Source organism: Carassius auratus, unplaced genomic scaffold (genome assembly GCF_003368295.1).
Source record: "Carassius auratus strain Wakin unplaced genomic scaffold, ASM336829v1 scaf_tig00022917, whole genome shotgun sequence".
NCBI lineage: Eukaryota > Metazoa > Chordata > Actinopteri > Cypriniformes > Cyprinidae > Carassius > Carassius auratus.
In genome coordinates this window covers 202,025-223,056 of record NW_020525224.1, presented here as the reverse complement: position 1 = coordinate 223,056, position 21,032 = coordinate 202,025, and the positions used below count along the sequence as shown (strand labels likewise).

General features: G+C 38.0%; 2 protein-coding genes across 3 annotated transcripts; one reads left to right on the top strand and one right to left on the bottom strand.

The window, feature by feature from the left end:
• Positions 1–1,937: 1,937 nt before the first annotated feature.
• LOC113077622 (nudix hydrolase 24, chloroplastic-like) lies at positions 1,938–5,964 on the bottom strand. 2 transcript variants are annotated; one of them, XM_026249938.1, is made up of 8 exons: positions 5,750–5,964; positions 5,103–5,341; positions 4,452–4,515; positions 4,236–4,366; positions 3,371–3,489; positions 2,768–2,900; positions 2,433–2,529; positions 1,938–2,315 (listed from the first exon to the last, which is right to left on the bottom strand). In XM_026249938.1, exons 1-8 carry the CDS (start codon positions 5,811–5,813, stop codon positions 2,269–2,271), a joined length of 894 nt encoding a protein of 297 aa, XP_026105723.1. In that variant the 5' UTR covers positions 5,814–5,964; the 3' UTR covers positions 1,938–2,268. The 2 variants fall into 2 exon arrangements, with proteins under 2 accessions (XP_026105723.1, XP_026105722.1); XM_026249937.1 differs by having other exon boundaries at positions 1,939–2,315; positions 4,452–4,533.
• Positions 5,965–9,430: 3,466 nt separating this feature from the next.
• LOC113077623 (extracellular matrix protein 2-like) lies at positions 9,431–19,676 on the top strand. Its single transcript, XM_026249939.1, has 10 exons — positions 9,431–9,733; positions 10,319–10,450; positions 10,781–10,944; positions 11,433–11,970; positions 12,916–13,031; positions 13,651–13,783; positions 17,596–17,753; positions 17,837–17,976; positions 18,542–18,868; positions 18,951–19,676. The coding sequence occupies exons 1-10, from the start codon at positions 9,580–9,582 to the stop codon at positions 19,129–19,131; spliced, it is 2,043 nt and encodes a 680-aa protein (XP_026105724.1). The 5' UTR covers positions 9,431–9,579; the 3' UTR covers positions 19,132–19,676.
• Positions 19,677–21,032: the final 1,356 nt, after the last annotated feature.

The following is a 21,032-nucleotide window of genomic DNA, read 5'->3' as shown; positions in this document are numbered from 1 at the left end:
TGATCACAGCGTAAGGATAGTCTATATGTAGGGTAGAGACCAATGTGGTTTTACAGTTGCTCACAATCACTGATTGCTTTTGGGGTGGGATTATATGCAATGTATTCTTTACCACATCTTCTGCTTAGAAGATCAGCACTGTTAGCCAAGAACAGAAACAAACGACTTGGTCTAAAAAGATTCCTTTTTTAGCACTAAGTGCATTATTCAGGGTGTAAAAGGCATTAGTTCGTACCCTACATCATGTATGCGATATGTCACGCAGGGAGTTGTTTTTTTTGGATCGCGACATTGGCCACACAACATAATACTCCAATGATCCCCTTTATAAACCTCCCAGGAACCCAGTGCCGTCTTATGTAAAAGATTCATGCATGTCCTTCATTCTACGATTTTCTGTTAATGATGTTTTTTTGCTACATTAACATGCTAATACTGTCGGTTAACACAAGCGGTTCCTTTGTGTCCTCCTGTCCTGTTGTAAAATTGGCAGTTTAGTCACTGGTTTAAAATAGCTGAAATAGCGGTAGCCTTATAAATCTTTATTCCAATAAGATTTAAATATATCTTATACTTTTTTTGCCATTTGCCTATAAAATTCAAAGTAAGATGCATTAAGCAATGATCATACTAATTCAGCTTTTTTGTGAGTATTTTATGTGCTTGCTCATGTATTGTAATTAAAAATAAAAGAAAGACTTTGGGTTAATCGGTCTTGGTGGAGCTCCGAAGCAGAACCACACAACTTTGTATGTTGACTGTCAGACACTTTCATTTTGGCAATATATATATACATTTATAAAAGGTGACAGTAACATAGTTGTTGTTTATCTCACTGTATAAATGAGAAACTCCATTTTCTTTTTCTCCTGTACTGTACGTTCTTCTTTTTTTGTGTGAAATTCTACTGGCTTATACTATTATCGTTTTTGCATATTTTACCAATTCTAGCATCTTAGAATTTAAAGTTTTAAAAGAAATAAAGAAGGAAAAAAGTAGCCAAAATGTGATTTTGAGAGAGCTGTTTAATGCCATATTATTAAATGCAAGTAATTTCTTCGAAGAGGTTCTGCATTTCATTGTAAGAAAAGAAAAAAGAGCCTTTGATGCATCAATTATCTTTTGTATACCAGTGCATCTTTGGATTTCCACACTCATTTGAAATGTATTGAAAAAATAAATTCTTATAGGGTAACTTTGCTTGGGTCTTTATTTTGTCTCTTCTCCGGGTTATGTTTGCGTAAAAGGTCTAAATGTACGGTGGCCGAGATAGCTCAAAGCGCTGCAATTTAAGAAAACGCATGCAAATTGAAAAAAAAAACAGCAAATAAAAAAAAACATCATCAATTTGACAACAAAAGTGTTGCAAATCATCACAACACATTCATATAACGAAACGCGCTGCAAAATCCATCACAACACATGCATATAAAGAAACATGCTACAAATCCATCACAACACATGCATATAAAGAAACGCGCTACAAATCCATCACAACGCATGCATATAAAGAAACAAGCTACAATTTCTTCACAACTCATGCAAATTAAGAAACGCTGCAAATCCTGCTGCAAATACCACTGACCACATTGGAAATGTTTCAAGGAGACACCAAAAAATTGTCGGACCCAGCTGGGATTTGTTTATCGTGCAGTGGCTACTGGTCAGTGGAGTTGTTGTTTTTTTTAAACACCCTGATTGCATGATTCCTTTATCTTTTGGATATTATTAGCCTAAATAAGCTGAATAATTACATGCTTAAATGTAAAACGTTACTTAAGATGGCTTACTTTAATTTCCTCAGCTAAATATAATTTCAAGGTTAATGAAAATAAATTTGCAATGCTTCATTAATTGTTTCTTAATGTGCATGTGTGGTGAGGATTTGCAGCGCGTTTCGTTATATGCATGTGTTGTGATGATTTGCAGCGTTTCGTTATATGCATGTGTTGTGATGATTTGCAGCGTTTCGTTATATGCATGTTTTGTGATGATTTGCAGCGCGTTTTGTTATATGCATGTGTTGTGATGATTTGCAACACGTGTTGTCAAACTAATGAAGAGGTTTTCTTCATTTGCTGGTGTTTTTTCAGTTTGCATGTGTTTTCTTAAGTTGCAGCGTGTTGAGCTTTCTTGGCCACCGTATAAATGTGGTCTTCAGTAAACAAGTACACATGCTGACAATGTTAGGAGTTAAAAGCAGAGGTAGATAACAAAAATACCAAACTGTTGCAGGTTGACACAGGCTTTAACACCATCAGTCAGTTTTTACAGTGATCTGTGCAATCCAGCCACAAATTCATGATAGTAGGGTTCTGAAATGAGAGAACGACAAAAGTCACAGCCTTTCTCATGTTAAACTTTTCATTTAAAATTACATGCTGTCAAATTCTTATCTCAAATTCTACCAGGTGATCTGGTGTGTAACAAACCTGAGTCGGGCTCAATGATGGCATGTCTGATGAGGAAGTCCAGAACCACCATGGCACAGTTCGGCTTGAACTCCTCACTGACCAGGAGATCTTTCACCTGAAATCAACATGTGACGCATAGGAGATTGGGGGTAAGATGTGCCAACCCTTAGTCTAGGAAACTGCACATATATTTTAGAAAGCTGCCTGACATAAAAGTAACCACTTAAAATGCTATAGCTTTTTTTGCATGTCAAAGTATGTTTTCATGTTCAAAATACATTTTATGTCAAAGCAAACTTTATATAAAATACATCACGTGGCATTCCAACCTAAAATCAATGGGATGCCTTCACCTTCTCTATTGGATAGTAGTAAAACGCTTGCACTTCTCCGTCTCCAATGTGAGGCTGAAAATTGAGAGGCAGCTCTAAATCAAAAACAAACTGACACTCAGGAAATATTCCTTCGTCATCCTCGTAGGTGTAGCTACAGAGAAAAGAAACAGAGGGAGGCATGAACTGGAGATTCAAGATTGCAGAATGCCTTTTAATTCAGCTAAACATAGTGAACAGTTTCCAGGCAGAAATGGTGCATGTGACAGGATTTCATGTCTTTGATCAACACTGACGTGTTCTAAGCCTGCGTGAAACCTGAATTCTGGTCATCTTCATTGTGCGCACAGAATATTTCTCTGGAAACCTGCCAGCTGGAAGCTATTTCTGGCATTTCTGCTGTACAAATCAGTCTCTTGTGCAGGGGAGTTGAGAGAGTTTATATCTACCCTGGTATCTTGGAAAGGTTTTTAATAATAAGGGAAAACTCTGCCATGCATTTTTTAATAAAAAAATCGGCAGTTACCAATTGCTTTTGTTCTTTGTAATAGTTCTAAATGATCTGTAGCGACCTAATCTAAATAGTGGAATAGAAATAAAAAATAAAATAAAGGATTTAAGCACCTCACAGTTCCCACAGGACGCGCTTGCTCTGCCAGGCCTGGAGGGATACAGGCCTCCTCTTCACACTCTTTAACCATGGTATGCCTTACACTACAGCCTGCTGCCAGTCCTCCAGCTGCCTGAGTGATAAATCCAATCCATTAAACACCCCGTTACATCAAAATAGCTTTGTGGTTATCTTTTTGCTAGTGTACTTACAATTTATGTTTGCACTGTTTTTAATTTTTGCACACTTAGTTACCCTGTAACCCAAACTTGTGAACAAAATTTGCAAAAATTAAAAACAGTGCAAACATAAATTCCATAGGCAACAGACTTACAACCCCCCCCCCCACAAAGGCAATATACAGTACAAAAAGTGTGTACAAGAATGTACTATTTAAGTATGTATAAAATATGTGTAATTTAACGGCAACAAAAGTACAAATGTAGCGGTAGCAATTTTGTTCCTCATGTACATACTATGTACTTATTATAGTAATTACAATAACTAAGTAATAACTAGTTACCAACCCTGAACCTACCCCTAAACCTAACCCTACCCCATGTAGTTACCTTGTATTACCAGAACTTTCTTAGATAAATACACTGTAAGTACAGTATAAGTACATGTTAGTACACGTACTGTAAAATAAAGTGCAACCAATGTAGCACTACCTTAATTGGAGGGATCCTTGAGGTCCAGCACTGAAGTGTTGATGAGATATGACTGGTTAAGTCAAATGAGTGTGTAGTGTGAAGGAGTCATAGATCTATGTGTTAGAAGTAACAGAGTGATTCATCATACTGTTGACTCAACCTGTGGTGTAAGCTTGGACCGGCTCGTCTTGTAATGAGCTGATTAATTTGTTTATTAATAAATTACCATGTTGTCCAGTCTTCCTGGATACGTCTGTTTGGTCAGAGATCGTCGTGCTAGCCACATATTAAGGTTGCCACTTGAATCCCGTGTGTAGCCATTGACATGGACGCCGTACCGTTTCACTCCAAACAGACCTGCGTTTGACCATTATTTATAAACAGCTGTAAGTGTCACTGGCTGTGACAGTAGAAGCATGAAATTAATATTTCATTAACATACTTGTAGCTGCTCTCTCCATATACATCAACGGAGGGTCGCAATACCTGGGCATCACAGCATATTGCTGAAAATAAAATTCATCCTACATCAAAAGTGAAGAACAAATCAGGATTTATAAAGGCAAGAACTGCATATCTGTACACAGCAACTTAAATCCAATTAAATGTTTATTATAATGCAAGGATAAACAGACAATCACAATATGCATTAATATTATTTTACGCACAAATGAGCAACTGCTTTGCTAATTCTGTCAATGAAATGAATTCGAAAAAATAAAATAAAACAATAATTTGAATTGAGGCACTTGTTGACATTGAGCTTGAATTTAAGATGAACTAAATCTGAAACTAAAACTAAATTGTTACCTGACATATAATATCCGTTAACTGAAATTAAATAAAATGTAAAAAATAAAATATTATAATAATTTAACTTGATGATTCAATTTAACTTTTTTTAATTTAACTGAAATAAAAATGAATAAAAACTGTATGGACATTTATAAAATAAAAACTACTAAAAAATGAGAAAACCACACAATGACTAAACTTTAACTAAAATTAAAAGGAAAAATAAAAATTCTAAACAACTGCCCAAGAATAAGAAGGAAGATGCGTACTTATCTAGCATGTACCAGAGATGTCTCACCTCATCTCTCCAGCCTATGAGACAGGTGAATGATGCCTCTCTCCTCAGCTCCTGCAGGACCTCATCCACAGCCACCGATCTGCTCTCAAAAGTGTCCAGCCCGGAGCAGAAGGTTATAGCGCTCCCATATGGTCTGAAGACAGCAGGAAAACGACCAAGAACTGATGCTACTTTTGGGGAAATCCATCCAACCTGTTCTCCAGCCACCTCAAAACGTAGACAGCTCTCTAAACTAGAACCTAGAATAAATCAATGCAAATGAATGAATGCACATGTATATGAATAGTACATTGTATATTATATAATGATATTATTCAATTGTAAACAACAAAAATAAAGTAAGAAAATGTTTTCCTTGCTCCTTGAATACAGAATAGTGTACATAACTTATTATTTAATTTTTTTTTACAAATTACATTTTTGAGTTATGGACATCAAGTAGTCGTCTTTAATCGTTACAAATCTTTTGTTTCACAAAATGAAAATTTGTTCACGGTAGAAGATCCTTTATCAGCATGAATTTAATTTGAATGTATTTTTACAGATCCAGTAGGATTTCATTGACCTATATATGACATGAGAATTCCTGCTGGATCACATGCATATGGATTGTTCTGTGTCATATGATTCTTTTAATATATCCCCACCTGGTAGATGAAAGTTATTCATTCGACGCAGGAGTTGTAGCATTTTCTCCGACCACGAAGCCATTCTGTCGATTTCACACGTGTAACGGTTAATTGTCCTTTCAGAAAGCGTGCATCATGATTTTGGGCAATTTTGCGCTTGATGATTTGCCGTTGGCATGCTTTCATACACCCACGGGATTCATGCTCGCCTTCATTGTGGCAGCTCCTGTTGGTGTGAGCGCTGATTGGGTGGAAGGGTCTGTTGATCTGCGCGCTGATTGGTTGAAGCTCTCCTCACATGTGTTTCTCCATGGTTTCTCCACTAGAGGGCGAATGTGGATCAAAACAAAGGCAGCTCAGAATGTTCCTGGACCAAAATGCTTTGAAAAGAATTTATGCTGAATATTCAACACTGAATCACAGGTCTTGTTACATGGGAAAGGGGTTACTGGTCAGTAATTTTACGAATTCACATTATATAATCTTTGTGACACCGTCTTGGCTTGTGGCTTGGCACAGAAAGTGAGATGAAATCAGTTTGTATACTATCCTTTTGTGTTTAACAGGATTAAATGAATATGATCATTATTTATAAGTCTATAAAAAGTGATAATTAGGTTAAAACAACCTAACGTGAATGGCAAAGTAAGTCATGGTCCATTATTTGTTCATTCATGTTTTTTTACAGGGTCCTTACATTGATTCCTCCAGGCTAAAATCCTAGAAATATTAACCACGATTTAAACAAAAATACCAACTTTCAATGGCATCTTTGCCTAAAGCTGTGCATCATTTCCATGCTCAGACATACATTAGATACAGTCAAATTGCAGTCATATAGTCTACTGCTTTTGTGCCAGAGGGGGGGGGGGGGGGTAGTTGGACAGCAAAAGTGTTGGTTTCATTGCATCATTGTAATCTGCACCACAATTTTGGGGTCAGATCTCCCTATGAACACTAAAAATATACAGACAGTAATCACAGTTGTTAGAGGACTGAGAAGTATCTAGTAGTAGGCGGCTTTTTAATGAGTCAAGAAAAGCAAACTGTTCCCAAGTGCACAGCTAGATAAGAGATAAACAGAACAGATTATCTATCTATCTATCTATCTATCTATCTATCTGTCTGTCTGTCTGTCTGTCTGTCTGTCCTATCTGTCCGTCCGTCCGTCTGTATTTGTTATTCTAGCTACCTCTCTATTGTTCTGTCATTCTTTCATTCTGTTGATCTGTCATGATATCTGTTGTTCTATATATCTTTTATTCTGTCATTCTATCTGTCTTGAGTCAGTCACGTTCTCTAAACTGTCTGGGCGGTGGATGTATCGTGTTCTCTACAGGCTTGGCTCGAGCCGTGTGTGAGGACGGTTGGAGAATTCTAGGATAAAGTAAACACCGATTCTCAAGCTGTCATGAAGAAAATGAACACACTAGACTGTTTGCTGTCTGGGGTTGGCTTACTTCAGTTGTATATCTGACCATATTTTTGGAAGTGTCTTCAAATACACTCTCATTCCAAAAGAGGACCACAGGTGAAGGATGTTGCTAAAATGATTTCTGTGTTATTTGTTTGAGACATTTATACCTGGTCTAATCTGTTATTTGGTCAGACTCTGAGCAGGTGTACATGGTAAACCGAAAGACAGGAAGCTGTGGGTGGCGTGTTTACCTGTTTTAAATGATTGTTTGTCTTCTTGAACATTCAGAGTTTTTATTTTTGAATGAAAGACAGGAAGCTCAGGGCAGGTCTAGGGGGGAGTGTTACATCAAATTGCTTAATAATTTTCTGTGTGGGAGGCAAAAACCAAGAAAGGCTATAACACACTGGAGTGAAGGAGATGCAAACAGAATTAAGTAGAACTAAATTACTTATTTGTCCCAGTCTGCTATAAACACATTTTATATAATCATAACAAGCTTACACTTGTGTACTAATGTAGTGCTAGCTGACCACATTTATTTGCACTGATTAAGGTCCATATTCTTAAAAGCCTGTATTCCAATAAAAAAGGTTTAACTGCTTCACAGTGTTTGGAATATTCCTCTACACATGATAATTGAAACATAAGACTATCTATTAATTTTAGTTTGTGAAACGTTTGTAAAATTTATTTCACAATAATACAAACATATTTCTTCAAAATCAATGTTTTAACACCTAAAAGTGCAAATGAATATTTTAATTTTAAATGGATATTCGGAATAAGGTGTATACATGATAAAGAATAATATGTCATATTTATTGTTGTGATTGTGAAAATGTTTGCTGGAATGTTTGCTAGGCTATTTCAATCTGTTTACCAAATTTATTTGACTTGTATGTAAATTTTGATTAATATACACTACCATTCAAAAGTTTGAGATTAATTATTTTATTATTTATTATTTTATTATTATTATTATTATTATTTCATTTTTAAATAATATGTTACTATAAAGAAAAAGAGATGCAAAGGTGAGAGCAGAGAGTGAGAAGGAAGGAATGGTATAATATATATATATATATATATATATATATATATATATATATATATATATATATTATACTTTTATTCAGCAAGTATTTATTAAAAATATTTTTATTTTAGATAAATGCTGTTAATTTGAACTTTCTATTCATTAAAAAGTATTAAGCAGCACAACTGTTGTCAACATTAATAATAAAAAAAATCAGCCAAATCAGCATATAAGAATGATTTCTGAAAAAAATCTGTAATAAATTATATTTACAAATTTATTAAAAATAGAAAACAGATATTTCAGAATATTATCTGTTTTTTTTTTCCTTTTGAATGGTACTGTAGATTTATTTTATTGCATATGAACATGGTTATTTACTCTAGCAGTATATATAAGTATAGCCTAAGTTTACATGTGTTATTATTTTTTGTAAACGATTATACTTGTGATTTTTGCCCAGCTTGACAGACCCAAACCATATTCAGGCATCCAGAATATTAAGATCCGAGGGTTGACCCTTGTGACTCAAGTAAGCAATCACATAGTGACATCCTGGCAGCCCCATTGGCCTAGAATAATGGCAGAATATTGACTGTAAAAATGTACTCCATTAGGATAATTTCAGTTTCTGAACTACTCAGAAAGAAAGTGGCATAATTCTCTGCAATGCTATTTAATGAAGTGGTTGTCATAGCAACAGTGCTCGATGCAGTGAAATGGCCACACTGGAGAGAAAGGGGCTGCATGGTCAAGCAAGGTTGCAAAAGGCAATAGAACCTGAAGAATTTCTCAGGACTGTGGTGCCGTTGGCCCTTGGACAGAGCGACCTTTCATATCAACGGGCTCCCTACAGGCCAATGTTTTCTCTGCTCTTCCATCAAACTTGCACTAGCAGTGAAGCACAAACAATAATGAGCGTTTTAAGAGAGCTATGTTTTATTCATCAACACATAAATCTGAAATCCCACACACCAGAAGTGCATCCGTTGACGTCAGAACATTAAATCGTGTCAAAGATAAGATTTTCTTTCCCCTCGAGGATGCTCTAATAGTTTGTTTGGCTCTCGGGACTGTGGGGCGTTCGTTGAGAAGGAAAGGAGAGGCGGTTAGTCTTCAGGCCAAATGAAAGAGGCACTTTGTTGAAACTGTTTTGATTTTATTTTTTCCCTCTCACTCCCCTGCTTCCGTTCCATTCCTTCCTCCTCACTCTCTGCTCTCACCTTTGCATTTCTTTTTCTTTTTTGTTTTCTTCCGAGGGACGGGTGATGTGTTGAACATGATTTCCAGAGGCAGAATATAACTGGCCTTTCAGAAGGTGCAGCCCTCAGAGTCGTTGAGACAGCTGTTTCTAGCAGATCATACCTGAACTGACTCAGGCACACATTAACAATGTACAAGCTTTTAGCTTGGTGTCTGTGTCTGTGTTTAGCGCATTTAGCGGCTGAAGGAAAACAAGAAAAGAGAAGAAGAGAGAGACAGAGGGACTCCAGACGATTCTTATCTGCTGAAGATGCACCTGAGTATGATAGCCCATTCCTTCCAGGTGAGTAATGCTTATAGCATTTAATTTAATAAGATTAGACAAGAAGAGAAGAAGATACAGTTTTCTAACATTGTGATTTTAGATTTATATTTATTGTGCAATTGTCAAAAAGTAGTAATTTAAGCAAAGAATGAACAGAATTTTTTTTTATAATTAAAAAAAATAAGTGGTTACGCTGAATTATGATATGAGAGAACGGATCAAAGGTCTATCCAATATTTGGATAATAAAAACATTTGGACAAAAGTCATACTTAAAAATGTATGAATGTCAGTGCATTATAAACAAAACATTTATTTGAGAGAACACAAATACACATACAATACAAATACAAGGCAAAACAATTTACAGAATTTGTTTTGTTGCTAGGACACCTTTGTTAACTTAAAGGAAACTGACATCTTACATTAATAAATTATATTTTTTAAATTTAGTATTATATTATATTATATTATAGTATATTATATTATATTATATTATATTATATTATATTATATTATATTATATATGTTTTAAGTGTCCAATTGCTTGTTGGAGCCACTGTGTGCAGAATTCTGAAATTTTGTGTGTTTGGATGCATGCCAGACCATAGCAGTCAGTGTTTGGTGAATGGGATTTCTCTGTTTGAGGGGGCTGTCTGGTCCCCGGAGCCTTGCAGTGTGTGCCAGTGTAAAAATGGAGCAGTCAGCTGCCGAACCATCCCCTGCCCGGCCAGAGGTTTGGGAACCATCATCTCTCAGCAGCAGGATTCTTTGATTAATAGAATATTGAAATACAAATATTTTGCATTAGAAAACTTTTGAACAGTACGTCTAGTTCTATTCTACCTTTTTTTTTTGTTGTTGAATTACATTCAAAAAGTAATTGGATTAGCCATTTGTAGTAATAGCTAAAGAGAACGGTGCTCATCCCGGTAGTGATACAGGCTGGAAATTATGTAAAACATTGACTTTTAGTGTGGTGTAATCCAATGCTGGGAAAGGTGCCATAAGGGAGTGGGATGCTTGTTGGTGGGTAATGATTTTCTGTTTGCCACACCATGTATAGCTTCACCCACCCTGAAGTCTGTGGCCAGTAAGTCCAGTCCAACATCTGTGTGGAAAACAAGCTTGAAAAACAGACTGACAGGAAATAGAAAACCATCTGTGGGGACGGAGGTTCTGGAGGTGAAACCAAAGAAGAACAGGATGGTGGTCACCCCAGCAAAAGAAGTATGTAGATGTGCATGAGAAAATGTACTATGCTTCATATACTTCATACTTCCCCTCATTATTGTACTTATTTACCTTTAGATGTGGTCTGTCTGCTCTTTTAAGGCTATACTGGTGCTAAGCTGGTTTACCTGGTCGGCCTATTAGTCTTTCATTGTTGTGAGATGAAAAGTATCTAAAACCACTCTACGCTCTTTCAAAAGAAGGGCTAACCTTATAACTAGATAACCTTTCAGTGCACAGTTCTGAAATGAACCTTTTTTTTCTTGGTGTGAAGAACATTTTATAATTTAACCATTTGTGCAATGGAAAGATTCTATGCATGTTAACAATTCCTCATGGAACCATCAATGCCAATTAAGAACCTTTATTCTAAAAGTGTAAAACCAGCAAACCAAACCAGCTAAGAATAGCAAACCACTTTAGGGTAGTTTCAAGCCAATTTTACCTCTTTTAATTGTTCTCAAACATTTATGTTGTCTATTCAGGCACCCTCAAATGTCCCTAAGAAGCAAGTGAAGAAAAACCAGGAGGTGATTGTGAATCTGGATCCTGGTAAACCACCTAAGACCCCTGTAATAGCCACAGGACCTCAGTATATGAGACCAGTCCATTTTGATAATGATGACCATGATGATGATGACTATCTTGAGGACGACAGTGACAGTGATGATGATGACGATGATAACCGCAGCTTTCCGGTGTTCAGATCTGCTCTTCGCCCTGTAGCAATAGAAAGACGAGTAATGCCGCCCACACTCAAACCAGCCACACCACGAGCAGAACCGGCCTTTGCTCTTCCTACAAGAAAATCTGTGAGACTGCCCACTGGAAGGCCACTGCCAGCCCCAAGTGGGCGACCGGTGGATAGAAGTATTGGCCGTCCAATCGTCCACACCTCTGTTCATATGGAGTCTCTCCCAGCAGGCTGCCTGCTTTCAGAGTCTCTTATAGCTTGTGGAAACACTCGCCTTACCTATATGCCCATCATCAAAGATGCAGGGGTCAGGAGTCTCTTTCTTGCAGGTGAGGTGAGAGCAGTTCACCTTGCTCATGAAGACAGATAATTATCTACGTGTATTATAAGATAATGCATGTAGATGCATCTTTGTCTTAGAGAATATACCTTGAATTAAGTGTATTTTCTTACCTTATTGGCATATTTTTTTCTTAATGTAGGCTAAACCTAATTCCTTATATAATATATATACATTATTGTTCAGAAGTTGTGTGTGTGTGTGTGTTTTAAAATAAATTAATTCTCCAAAAATGCATGAAATTGATCAAAAGTGATCTTTTTTACATTATTACAAAAGATTATACTTCTTTTGAAGTCTCTCTTCATCAAAAAAGTGATGACAAAATATGTATCACATTTTAAAATATATTAAAATAGAAAATAGTTATTATATATTGTAAAAATATTTAACAATATTTAGATTTTTACAGAATTTTTGATCAAATAAATGCAGCCTTGGTCAGCATGATAGCCTTTTTTTAAAAAAACTTTCAAAATCTTCTCAAATCCAGGAGTTGCAAAATGTGAGTTAGGAAGATTTTTTAAGTTTTGAATATATATTTAAAGAAAACTATTAAATATTTGTGATATTGTGAGATATGAAGTTGTGCCATACGAAATCTTTATTTTATACATGTACAAATTGTGACATCAAAAAGTGAAAATTATGAGATGGAAATTACTTTTTGTACAAACCTTTAAAATTTTTGTTAAATTAAGAGGGGGTTTAGAGTCTGGAAATTGGGGTCTGTGTTATTGGAGTTTGACCAATGTACTTGGATGTTTTTACTGTGTTCTAACATAATCTGGCAGTGTCCCATTGTTTGTCCATCAGATGATTTTCTGTATGTGGCACTGCAAGAGCTGGCTCTGAGATGTGAGAAATGTAAACAGAGTATACCATTATCTACAAAGAGGTGAAAAATAACTCTCGTCTTTCTGGTATTTTGCAGATAACAAAATCAGCAAGATCCCATCACATGCTCTAGCAGGTCTTCCCAACCTGGAGTGGCTCGACCTCAGCAGGAACAAGCTGGATGATTTCTCTTTGGGACCAAATGTTTTTCGGGTGAGATGCAGTCTGAGAAACATTATTATATTACCAAGTGTACTGACACATACTGTATCACATAACAATGGTTGTGATGTTTTTTTGGACTCTAATAATGGTCAGATTAATGTAGATCTTTAAAAATGGAAACTGGTTTGTGATCTGTTATCTGTTACAATGGTGAGTTATCAGGCCTTATGGTGTGGCACAGTGCAAGCTTGAAATTTAGCGAGTAGCTGACGTGTTTTTGCAAGATGCCAGATCTGACATCACTGACACAATTCTCACCAGGATGCTGCAGTGAACATAGGAATTTTCAGTCAATAGATATTACACCCTTTAAAGGAAACACAATAATTTTTTACTTCTTTCTCAACTGTGTGTCATATTTACTGCGCACCAAGCACAGGTTGTACAGGTGACATATATATGACAGAGCAGAACATTGTTTTTTTCGCATGTTCACTGTACTTCTGTATTTACCTGTGCTCGGTATCTTGATGGGTAAATGTCTGTTCCTCATGCCAGGTGAACTTTGAATATCTGTGCTGTGTAACTGCTGTGACTTGAAGAAAGCTTTGAAATATTTCCAGTCTGGCTTTGACAGTGTCATGAGTTTATTTTCGACCTGTTGCAGAACTTGACGAAGCTCAGGAGGTTGAACCTGGATGGAAACATCTTCACTAAAGTGCCGGCTCTCCCTCCCTCGCTGGTGGAGCTGAAGATCAACGATAATAAACTCAGTGGTCTCACTCCCCACAGCTTTCAGGGTAAACACAAAACCACAGTCCACTAAAAAATTTAATGTTGGGTTAATCTGGACATTTTAAAATTACTTTTGTCGACCTGACAGTCAGTTCATGCTTATTCGAGTGATTTATGGTATGCTAGCTATAGAGAGCCCATAAGTATAGAGAGACAAATCACTTTATAACTACTATTACTATTGAAAACATCTGAACTGATGCTATCTTACTCAGTCATTGACTGTAATGCATGACTGTAGCTTTCAGCCAGGAGAAGATGTCATCAGGTGGCGTCCAAATTTCACGGGGTGTTTCAACCCTGAACCAGAACACCCTCCAGTTGGCGGGTCAGCATTGTTTGCCAGACACTGCCCTCCTCCTCCTGGCCCCCAGCTCTACTCCTCCTTCCTACTCCAGAGCCAATAAGACGGTCTTTCTGCTGCCTCACCCAACCTGCAGACAGCTACCTTCCTTTCCCTTCCTGCTATACCCAAAACAGTATCTTCCACACAGACTTGTGCCGGGAAACCCCTACACCCGACCTCAATCGGGAATAGCCAAGTCTGCCACCCTTTGGCCCTGCACTGCTCAACGAGGTCCTGATACTTTTCTGCTCATGGGCCTCCTTGCACCGTCTTCCCACGGGACCGTCAGTTCAATCAAGATTATCTTCCTTGCCTCCTCAGACCATAAGACCATGTCCGGCCTCAGCAGTGTTTGCACAACCTGGGGGAAGACTAGTTTCTTTCCCAGGTCCACCCCCTTCTCCCAGGATTGTGCTGCTTGCAAGAGGCTCTTTTTGATCTTCTTGGGGGCTGCTGGTTTCTCCCCTTCACTGATGAACTGAATGCATGTCCTCAGCCTTGTACTAGTCTGGCGCTTTTTCTGCCTCTCTCGCTCCAAGATGTCAGCAAGTGCACAGAGAACCTTGTTATGGCGCCACCTGTATCTTCCTTGGCTAAGGGCTGTTTTGCATCCTGCTAGTATGTGCGCCATTGTTCCCCTCCCTCTGCATAGCCTACATGATGGGTCCTCTGGGTGTAGGAAGGGTGTCGTACACTGAACGGAGCAGGAAGGAGATACAAAAGGGCTCCAGTCTCCAGATCTCAGGCCACATGATCTTCCACTTCGGCAGGTCCCACTTCGTCCAGGCAGCTTGTACTCCAAGATTGATGGCCCTAGATCTGCGCCTTTCTTCCTCCAGGTGTCAGACCTTGGCTTGAATCATGTCCCTCCTCTGCCTTGGGTCTGCTTTTCCCCACTGCTGGAAGTGGGTGGATCCGAATCCTTGCCTCCCTACACATGGGTTCCCGATGATCTCCTTCAGCTTCAATGCACTTTTGGCTTGCGCCACTGATGTGTCAGCAACCCACTTGCATCCTGATCTCGTAGTGACACCTGCTCTTCTGAGTACATCATCACAAGCCGGCACTTTGCCACCTTGATCTCCTCCACCACTGATGATAAGGGCAGCTATACCTGACCAGACCTGGTGTATAGACCTACTGACGTGAAGCTTGGTGGGATTCCGAGCCACTTGCAAAGGTATTTGTTCACTTGACTCCTTCCACTGCTATCATAGGTACTTCGTAGATTGTCAGTAGCCACATAAGCCGTGGTAGCAGGCCATGCTGGAAGAGCCAGGCCTTGAACTTTCCTGGCAATTCTGACCCCTCGATCTTACTCTGCCATGCTTCTGCCTATTTCTCTGTCCTGGAAACATTGCATCTGTCGGTCAGGGATGTGTGATACCATTTCCCTAGGCACTTAATTGGGTTTTTCTCAGTTGATGGTATCGTCTCCCGCTGTACTCACAGCTGGAACTCGCTGGTCACTTTCCTATTTCTAATCACCATACTTCTTGATTTCCTTGGTTTGATTTTTATCCAAGCCCATGTTGCTCCATCTTCAAGAGCCTTCGAGATCCATCTTGCTTGCACATGGGTTGAAGTTGTTATAGTAAGATCATCCATAAGGTTGGCGGATGCCAGACTCCATTGATGGCCCTCTGGATTCCTTTTCTGCAGCTGTTATGAGCAGGTTCATTCCCATGACAAGCAGGATGGGGGAGATGGTGCAGCCTGTCACGATTCCCTTTTCCAGGTCTTGCCACTGAGTTGCAAAGTGGGCAGTTTTGAACCATAGTTTGAATCCTCTGAAGTAGCTGGTAATTATACCCCTGGTGTGGTAGGGGACATGGTAGTGTTCCATAACTGTGTTAATGAGGCCATGTGGGATTGAACCGTATGTGTTAGCCAAGTCGAGCCAGACAACCGTTAGATTTCCTATGCTACCCTTGGCCTCCCTGATCAGCTGGTTCAGGATGCCCGTATGTTCCAAGCACCTGGAGAAACCTGGAATGCCACCCTTCTAGACTGATGTATCGATGTATCTTCACCATGTAGGTAGTCATCCTTTTTGCCAGGACAGAAAAGAGTACCTTGCATTCGACACTTAGGAGAGAGATGGTTTGGAACTGACTGATGTCGGAAGAGTTCATTTCCTTGGGTACAAAACACCCCTCTGCTCTTTTCCTGGATGCTGGAATAATACCTTTTGTCCATATCCTACGCAACAGTTTCTATAACCTGCGGAGGAGCATCGGGCATCTCTTGTATACTTTATAAGGTATACCACTTGGTCCTGGGGCAGATGCTGAACAGGCTTTCTGCACAATATCCTGGACTTCTCTCCATGTTGGTTCACTGGTAACAAGCTCTTTCTCAGGAGTTTCAGCAGTTCTGCTGATCTTTGGGTGTGCACCACAGGCCTGGTTCCTGAGGCTGTCACTGTGGCTCTCCTTCAGGAACTCCTCTACAACTTCTTTAGGGCTGGTCAATCTTCCAGATCTTGCTTCCCCCAGCAGGGTTTTGGTAAACCTGTATGGGTCCTAAATGAACTGAGCCCGCTTTACCTCCTTCTCTTTCCTCAGTTTTTGAGAGACCTTTCTGCCCTTCTCAGTCTGCAGAGTTGCCCTCAAAGTCCACTAGTTAGCTCTTGTATGCCCTTCCTTTCTTCAGCACTTGCTATTCTGAACTGCTTATTGAGGGTCTTGATCTCCCTCCTCAATTGCCATTATAATGATTCTTCTAGACAGCAATGAGTTTAAATGGAGTGTAAATTCTTAAGAAAATGACCCCAGTATTCTTACACTTCTCTAACATGTCTCAAAATGTTACAATCCGAAATCAATCTTCAGGGATATTTTTTCAGGAACAGTCTTGTTTATTTATTCAGAAGTTTTTTTTGTATTAAATTGAACAAAAGAGAGAAAAGACATTTCTTTTTTCTTTTCATCAAATAATCTGTTTCCCCGAGAAATATTTAGAATAAGTGTTTCTTGAGCACCAAATCAGCATATAAGAATAATTTCTACGCCATCATAGGAATTAATTAAAATTTGAAATGTATTAAAATAGACAGTTATTTAGACAGTTATATATAAAATAAACATTTATTTTTTTATTCATATTTCACAATATGATTTTTTACTGTATTTTTAAAATATAAAAAAATCTTACTGCCCCCAAACTTCTAAAATTTAAATTTAACATAATTGGGCTTCTAATAAAGGGATAGTTCACCCAAAAATGAAAATTCTGGCAGCTTTGAATTCTTTTTTCTGTTGAACACAAAAGAAGATATTTTGAAGAATGTGGGTAACCAAAACAGTTGATGGTTCCCACTGACTTCCAAAATTATGTGAAAAATGCCGAAATGATGACAGGATTTTCATTTTTGGATGAACTATCCCTTTAAGTTTCCAAATACCGGCAAATATGACAAACTAAGAGTAAATGCCATATTCTGGTAATCTAATGTTATGTTTGCCTCAGGTTTGTCCAAGCTGCTGACACTGGAGTTAGAGGATAATTATTTCCACGATGGAAATGTCTCTCCTCTGGCCTTCAAGCCTCTGAGAAGGCTGATTTACTTAAGACTGGATGACAACAAGTTCAGGGCTATTCCCTCTGGTCTGCCTATTTCAGTACAGGTCAGTTACATTTTATGTCTCAAAAGGAAAAAACCTCCATTATATAGTATATAACGGAGGTTGTTGATTTTTAATTTCTTTAGGAGCTGCACCTTTCTGACAACAAGATAGAGGTGATCCATTCAGGGCTCCTAAACAAGACCACAAACCTGAGAGTCCTGAACCTCAGCCAAAACCGAATCCGAGAGGACCGCATTCATCCAAGAGCATGGACACACTTGCTGTGAGTTCAGATCACAGTTCTCTGCCTCTGTCTATGCTGTTATGTGCCATCTTGTGGACAATTACTATAATTTATATGGTGAATAAATTTATTCAAACGAATAATTGAAAACGAAAAATGTCAAGCCTAGCCTATGATGACATGTATATAGTACCAAATTAATGTGCATACATACTGTGCATACATACTTTATGACTTTATTATTCAAATAATCATTATTGATGTACAGAGTCATATAATTGTACATTATAATTTTATTTTATACAGTTTGGAAAATGTTTTTGAAAGTAGCCTCTAACGCTCACTGAGGCTGCATTGCATTGATTTGACCAAAAATACATTAACAATATTTTAATATTTAAAATAGCAGTTTTATTTATTTTTTATATAATTTATTCATTTATTGCCTTTTTTAGGCAACTAAACTATTAGTCACTGTGAACAAAAAGTACATTAACTTTTGGAAATTTATATCTAGTTACATAGTATGAAATGTATTATTTAGTATATAATAAAGTATTTCAGAACTATAATTAATAATCTTCAAAAATGCCTTTATCCACAGGAAACTGGAGTATTTGGACCTTTCCCACAATAAGCTGGTTCACGTTCCCTCTTTCCTGCCGGTTGGTCTGCGGCAGCTCATCTTGCATCACAACCAAATTGAGCGCATCCCTGGCTATGTGTTCGGCCACCTGCGACCTGGTCTTGACTCCCTGCAGCTCTCGTACAACCGTCTGCGTGAAGACGGGATAAATGAAGTGTCATTTCGGGGCCTGTACAACTCACTGAGTGAACTGCTGTTGGACCATAACCAGCTCAGGTCAATCCCACGAGGCATTCTACAGTTAAAGAACCTGCAGCACCTGAGACTGAACCACAACTACATCAAGTAAGTCAATCTGTCTGTCTGTCTGTCTGTCTGTCTGTCTGTCTGTTGGTCTGTCTGTTTTAACCTCATCTTCTCTCAATAGCCACATCACTATGAACTCGTTGTGTGACACTACGGCCCGTGAGGACTCCCTGCTGATGTCTGTTCACCTGGAGTACAACCTGATCGACCGCCGCCTCATTCCACCAATAGCCTTCTCCTGCATCAAATCCTACCAGAGCGTCCTTCTGCGGCCGCAGAGATACGAAGAGCACCAGGAATGAAAGCATTTTTGGGGGCTGTTGTTTACAGTGCATCTCAGTTGAAGGCATAATTCAGAGTTTTATGTGAAATAAAGTTAAAGATGCAACTTCCTTTTCACACCAGAGGCCTTACATTTTGTTTAAGTTGTGTTCTGAATGTCTCTTCAGGGTCACACATGAACATGCTTTTTTTCTGCTGTACTACAACTAAAAACTACTGCAGACATTTGCTGTTTGACGTTAGCATCGGCTGTGTTCATGCCTTAATAGATTTGAGGGCCTGTTGCACAGATTTACATGATGCCAAATGTCCATCTTTTCTGTTGAAGTTGGCATCATATTTTTTTGTACGTCTGTTGTTGTTTGTTATCATATGTAATGTCTGTCTTGGTTTGTTTTATACCTCTATGTTCACAATTTACAAACTCATATAAAGCAAACGTGTGTATGTTCAAGGATTTCTTTCTTTTTTCAACGTATATGCAAAAGGTTTTAGCATATATCAGCTTTATACTTAGTTCTATTTATTTCTTGATTAAACTGCAGTGCATCTCATATTTTTATTTTAGTACCATTTAAAAAAAAATGTAGTTGCAAAGGTTTAGACTTTTATGTTCAGTTTTGTGATGTTGTGTGTTTTCTGTGATTTTGTGTTATCTCTGTTACAAACTACAATAAATTTGAGAGCTGACAATTCATCTCGAGTCAGATGATTTTTTTTTTTTTTCATTTTTTATCATTAATATTATAAGCACATGTCTGATGGAAATGATGCGCTGCTGTCCGATGTATGTGTTCAAGGAGTTTATTTTGCAGCTTATGTTCTACATTGTTCTATGTTCTGTTCTATGCTGATTTACGATTCTTTCATTGACCCACTAGGTGGCAGCAGTAGACGTAAATCCTAAAATAATTAAAAAATAATTTGAAATGTTATGTACATATATGTGTGTCTATAATTAAAAAAATTACAATTATACATTTATTTTAAAGCCCTACTTTCTTGATTCTTTGGGTTCATTTAGTTGATTGATAAAAATATATGAACTAGCAGATCAGTTTCTGTCTTGCTAGTTTGATATTGCTTCGTCCTAGCAGATGCAGACATCACAGAGCATCACCCAGTGCTGAGTTGCACGTCCATCATTCTGTATTATGACGCTGTAGACTAGCACACTGGGCTGTGGCACTCTCTGGTTGCTCTATTTCTGTCCGGAGAAACTCTCTTAAAGTGGTAACTCACTACCATAAGTTTTTCTTTTTCTACTTCACAGCAGGCCTCTGTCCCAGATTTATTTTCTTTGGGCCGTTCCTACATTGAATCTTCATTGATGTATATATTTCTGTGACTGCTCTTCATGTCCAGGGCGTGAACCATTTCCTAAACCATCAAGAAAAAAAGTCCTTATATTAAAAGAGCATATCCCTGAGTAACATCAGTCTTAGGAGGAAAACCTGGAAGTCTGTAATAACATGTATTCATTGTGGGTCTTGGCATTTCATACAGACACTTCCATGTAAATACATTGCACTTATCTGTCCGTCCGTCTGTCTATTTATCTATCTATCTATCATCTGCCTGTCTGTCTCTCTCCCTCCCTCTCTCTCTCTCTCTCTCTCTCTCTCTCTCTCTCTCTCTCTCTCTCTCTCTCTCTCTCTCTCTCTCTCTCTATATATATATATATATATATATATATATATTTGTCTGTCCCATTTCACAAAAATATGCAAATATGGATGGTTACATCACGTTATTACTAATATGTATCCTGGATGTTCGATAAAGGAAAATCTTAAACTTCAATTGTTAACTATAGCATTTTGGTGGAATTACTTGCCCACATACTCACACTGTCTATCTCTCTTTCTCTCTCTTTCTCTCTCTCTCTCTCTTCAACCAAAAAGAAAGAGAAACACAGTGG

Coding starts and splice junctions, on each gene's coding strand:
- LOC113077622 (XM_026249937.1), bottom strand. CDS start 5,813: ATGGCTTCGTGGTCGGAGAAAATGCTACAACTCCTGCGTCGAATGAAT. Junction 4,367..4,451: donor TATGGAGAGAGCAGCTACAA/GTATGTTAATGA, acceptor GGTCAAACGCAG/GTCTGTTTGGAGTGAAACGG. Junction 2,530..2,767: donor ACTACTATCCAATAGAGAAG/GTGAAGGCATCC, acceptor TGTTGATTTCAG/GTGAAAGATCTCCTGGTCAG.
- LOC113077623 (XM_026249939.1), top strand. CDS start 9,580: ATGTACAAGCTTTTAGCTTGGTGTCTGTGTCTGTGTTTAGCGCATTTA. Junction 13,784..17,595: donor CACTCCCCACAGCTTTCAGG/GTAAACACAAAA, acceptor TGTTTGCCTCAG/GTTTGTCCAAGCTGCTGACA. Junction 17,754..17,836: donor GTCTGCCTATTTCAGTACAG/GTCAGTTACATT, acceptor TAATTTCTTTAG/GAGCTGCACCTTTCTGACAA.